General features: G+C 43.1%; 1 protein-coding gene across 2 annotated transcripts; it reads right to left on the bottom strand.

The window, feature by feature from the left end:
• Positions 1-837: 837 nt before the first annotated feature.
• On the bottom strand, positions 838-3369 carry LOC136519021 (uncharacterized). 2 transcript variants are annotated; one of them, XM_066512690.1, is made up of 5 exons: positions 3220-3369; positions 2982-3054; positions 2175-2801; positions 1714-2073; positions 838-1049 (listed from the first exon to the last, which is right to left on the bottom strand). In XM_066512690.1, the coding sequence occupies exons 1-5, from the start codon at positions 3279-3281 to the stop codon at positions 963-965; spliced, it is 1209 nt and encodes a 402-aa protein (XP_066368787.1). In that variant the 5' UTR covers positions 3282-3369; the 3' UTR covers positions 838-962. The 2 variants fall into 2 exon arrangements, with proteins under 2 accessions (XP_066368787.1, XP_066368788.1); XM_066512691.1 differs by having other exon boundaries at positions 2982-3051; positions 3220-3362.
• Between the last annotated feature and the right edge of the window lie 1437 nt (positions 3370-4806).

The raw sequence follows: 4806 nt of genomic DNA, 5'->3' as shown, positions 1-4806 counted from the left end.
ACACACGCCTTTTACTAAGGCAAAAAACGACCTTACCTCCACAAAAAGAACCCTACAGGCTATCTACAGGCTCAAGAGAAGAGCTTCCCTGAGCCTTTGCAAGACTCCAGTAACGTTGTTCCTCACTTGCGAGCAGCAATGCTCCAACCAAGTGAGGAGGAATACAATAAAAAATGCATCGATTGCGATAGTTTGTGAGCTTGTGTCTCAAATTTCATAACTTTTGGACACGTTTGATAGGGTTTTCACTTTTTCTCCCAAAGTGACTTAGTGCTATCTTGTCCATACCAGACAAGTCTGGTAAGACCGGTATGCACACTGGACATATCTAGTGTGATATGAGTTTTCGGGTTTTTTGCTAGTTCGTGCTCGATTAGCTTTCCCTTCTTCCCCGCTGTGTTCTCTAAGGTTTCTTGCATCTGGTCACCTGTTGGCCTTCATGAACTCATTTTGGAGAATCCGGTTTTTGTGAGTGTTTTCAGAATTGATCTGGAACAGCTGCCGAAATTGGAAGAAAATAAATAGATTCGTCTCCCATTCACCTCCTCTTGTCGTTGTTCTCTGTCCTTCAACAAGCTAATACTTGCATCATAACTGCATCAGCTACCTAACCGACACGGATACTTTTGAGTAGGTATGCGGTCTTGCGATTCGATAACCAGCATGGATTAGATTCATGAGAAGGCACGTATGATGTGTATTTCAGCAGTAGTGAGTCTTATAGTATTAGGATACCATTCAAAATTGAAGATCATTATAAGAGCTTTTTCTTGGTTACTCCATTGACTTCCACATTCAGCTCAAGACTCAATGATATCAAAAATCAATCTCCTTGAATATAACGATACGTTTGACATTTTGGTTTATTTTCATTAATGTCTGGTAACTTTGTTTAATTGATCTTGTCAAAAACCACAAAATTCAATCTCACACCCATTTGAACCGAACGATCGTAGAAAAGCTTAGCTTGTCTCTATCTTTGACTTCATGGCGCCCTTGACACTCTTTATTACATATTCCTTCAGGATATTGTCATACCATCTGCTAGACTGCAGCATTAATATTGGAAGAGATCAGATTCACTGACGTTCATAAAAAAGGGATCGTTAAATAATGATTAGTTCATTGATGAACTGATCGACTGAGAAAACTGATAAGCAAACAAACCATATTTTGAATGAAAAGAACAATACATATCCAAGGAGGCCGCGCCAAAACCTACAAATTAGGCTAACAGAGCCGGTTTTGTACAAGACAGTCTTGACGAGGGGAACTATATGACATTCAAGTTCAACAAGTATGATATCATGAATTCACTGTTCTTAGAATCTTTTTGGGAAACAACCAAAAAAAGTCCACACCATTATTTATCTTCAATTCAACAACCAAGACTATGCATTCTATCAGAAATTCAGAATGGAAAATACTCCTCTACCTTTTCACATTTTCCTAATAACAAAACTGACTTCTTGATTGAGAATCCAAATCATGTGATGTGTGTCGTATGAGAAATTTGTGCGAGTTGCAAACCTCAAAAAATTGTTGAACAGTTAGTGTCCAAATATAATCTCTTCATATCTAAAGTCAAACTAAATACTCTCATCACATTGGTGTGAAAAAATATGAACTTAAACTCAAAATTCATGCAGGTTAAGGATATTTATGTATACCTCCATTTTATTCATAAATCAAACATGATAAGCATATTTATACCTTCATTTGTAATGTTAAGGTGGTGGCTCTGCTGCCCGTGTCCATGGATAACAATCTCACGTCCCCTATCTCCTTGAGGCACTCAAGTATACTAACTACAGCATCCATGGCATTGCACTCTGACCCTACCATTATCTTCAGGCGAAATTCCTGTGATGTTTCCTTTACCGCGCATGATTCTCTATTGATATCGATATCGACCTCAATCTTTTTGCCAGAAACATCGCCTGGATCTCCTCCATTGTCATGGCGGTGCAGCAACTCTATTAGCATCCTGTTCTTCTCCTCTAACTCAGACACTCGAGACTCGAGAGTGCTCACGTAGTCCCTTGCTCTGATCAGTATGGATGCTTTATCTTTCTGCCACGACAAAGCAATATGTATTTCTTTTAGAAATGGAAATGGTCTGACAGATAACTTGATGCAGGAGACAGAGGATGAATCGAGTGGCCAATAAGTACCTTGGATGCAGGGGGGAGCACTGTCCTGAGAGCCCTGAAGCTGTCGTTGAGCTTCTCGCGGCGCTTGCGCTCCGACAAAACGTGCAGCTGCTGGTTGCAGTTGCTCCCGCCGGTGGGCGGCGCTACTGCCATTTCCATCTGGTAGCAGCACTGCCGCCACTGGGCAAGCCTGACCATGTGCATCCATCCCACAGCTGACATGGCCGCCTTGATCGCCCTCTGCCCGCCGGAGCCTGGCTTATTGGGCTTGTTCTTCGGGCTGAGGTGGCGGACGTAGGGCATGAACGCGCCGCCATGGCCGTTCTTGAGCTGCGCTCGTTCGTTGTGAGCTTCTTGGCAGTTGAATTCGTCCAGGTTTAGGATCTTGTCAAGGTTGCCATAGCACTGTTGGTCATAGTGGCGGTCGCTGCCGTAGGTGACTGGGGAGAGCTGTCTCTGCTGGGAAGAGACCTCTGCAGGTGCCAGGTGGTGGCAAGAGTTTGCAGTGGTGTTGTTGCTGCTACGTTGCTTGAGCGACGAGATCTCGTCGGGACTTCCAGAGAAGGAGCGGAACATGGATGATTCAGACGAGGGCACCACCTCTGGCTCTGTGTGTCCATTTTTCTCCATGTCCATCAGCAAGTAGAACTGCGGCCACCAAGAACGATGCAAGAATGAAGCATGCATAGGCATACATAGTCAAACAGGAAAAAAAAACTCATTTCTAGAGGTTACTAGGTCGATTGAAGATCGCATACTAATTTCATGTAGTACAAAAAAAATAAACAGCTGCTGATTATGAGCGTGCATGCATGATATGATAGTTGCCTGTTGGAGCTGCTCCTCCACTTGCGAGCTAATCGGCAGGTCCTGCTTCTGCTGCACCTCCGAGCCACTCCTGCTGCACAAGCAAAATAACAGAAAAGAAAATTGTAACTTAAGACTCAAGTGTCGCCTGACGGTCAAACTTAAGAATATACCTACTACCAATATTGGCTAGCTGCTTGCCTGGATCATCAAGCTACATGTAGGAGTATAGCTATGAGCCAAGCGTTCTTAATCTTACCTCGATACGCCGTCGCCAATTCCAGCGCCTAGGAATGGCAACCAGCTGCTGCAGCCGTCCATGACGAGCTCGCCGCCGGCTACCTACCTAAGCGGCTAAGCGCCTTGGAGAAGACTAGCTAGTGAGAAGGTGCATGCAGTGCAGCTAGCCATTTTCGCACAGAAAAGGCTATATATAGGCGAGCGGAAATGGAGCTGGTGGTGGCGGGGCTCATCATCATCAGCGTGTTACGTGGAAGCTTCCGGTGAAGTCGATCGAGCGACGTGCGTGCGTGAGCACAGCGACGGGCGTGGAATCCATGGACAAATAAACGACCGGCCGTCGCCTCCAGGCCCAGCTGAGTGCGTTGTTCACGCAAGCAGACAACGGACGGTCTAATGCTGGCTACTGCTCCGGCCAGCTCCCTGTGTCGCGTTTTGACCGCCGCACACGCTGTCCCCTATGCTAGCCGCCAGCCCGGTACGGCGAGATACTAGGATGGTTACGGGCTACGACGATTGCAGTGACGATTGCAGTGCATCAAGCACGTAAGTGGCCAACCCCGACCGTTCGGACTTCGGATCATGCTGAATCGTCAGTGCTTAGACTCGGAGAGTCGGAGGCCTAGTTCAAACCACAACGATCTCTGTCGTGCCCGAAGAAATGGGATATGCATTGAATTAATGTAGATCGGGTTGGAAAAAGTAAGGTTGGCCTGAAATATCTGTGTGGAATGGAAGACAGCCCTACATGTCCACGTTGTACTCCAACTAACAATTCTACTCCCTCCGATCCGTTTCAAATTATAAGACGTTTAACTTGATTTTTCTATATGCATTGTGTTTGCTATGCACTTAGATTTGTCTAGATACATAGTAAAAGCAATACATTAAGAAAAAGCCAAAACGTCAATAATTTGGAATGGAGGGAGTACAAGACATAAGCATTACAAGTGTACACGTGCTCTCTTTTCATTCTCTAACACAATGCATATATAAATGTTTGATAATCTCTATCCGGTTATGATAATTTTATCAATTACTATATGTGTTTCTTCCATCTATGTCTGTAATCAATCTTTTTTTGCATGGCACCTCCATGTGTCTTCAATGAACTTTGTTAAACCTTACTTTAGCTTAAGTTATGGTCACTTTTAGTATCATAACATTTCATGATGTCATGATTTTTTTTTCACTTTCACTTTTTGTTCTTATTAGTTGTTAAAAAAATTATCAAATTAAATTGAAACACTTGTGTTTATTGTGCATTTTATTAAATCTATATTTTTTTGTGTTTTTGTTAAAGAAAATAAGGATTTTATGGAGTAGGCCGGCATAAACGAACGTCTAAACCCACACCACAGTGCTCAACCTCGGCAAGAGAGCTCAAAGTGAGATCTAGAAAGGGCCAATGGTGATAACATCAAGAGGATATTAATATTTTATTCTGCTAGTTATTGTTTACAACAAAGAAATATCAAAGACCAATGAGGTCGTCATAGCCACTTGGTTAGAAATAACATCCTTCACTACTCAAGATGCTATATTTTCTTATCAAATAATTATACTATATTTGTAGCAATACTTTTCTGAAATATAGAGTGTTTTC

The sequence above is a fragment of the Miscanthus floridulus genome, chromosome 17 (assembly GCF_019320115.1).
Source record: "Miscanthus floridulus cultivar M001 chromosome 17, ASM1932011v1, whole genome shotgun sequence".
NCBI lineage: Eukaryota > Viridiplantae > Streptophyta > Magnoliopsida > Poales > Poaceae > Miscanthus > Miscanthus floridulus.
The sequence above is the reverse complement of the archived record's forward strand: the minus strand, read 5'-3'. Positions and strand labels throughout refer to the sequence as shown.

Coding starts and splice junctions, on each gene's coding strand:
- LOC136519021 (XM_066512690.1), bottom strand. CDS start 3,281: ATGGACGGCTGCAGCAGCTGGTTGCCATTCCTAGGCGCTGGAATTGGC. Junction 3,055..3,219: donor ATTGGCGACGGCGTATCGAG/GTAAGATTAAGA, acceptor TTGCTTGTGCAG/CAGGAGTGGCTCGGAGGTGC. Junction 1,050..1,713: donor CCTTAACATTACAAATGAAG/GTATAAATATGC, acceptor TTAATGCTGCAG/TCTAGCAGATGGTATGACAA.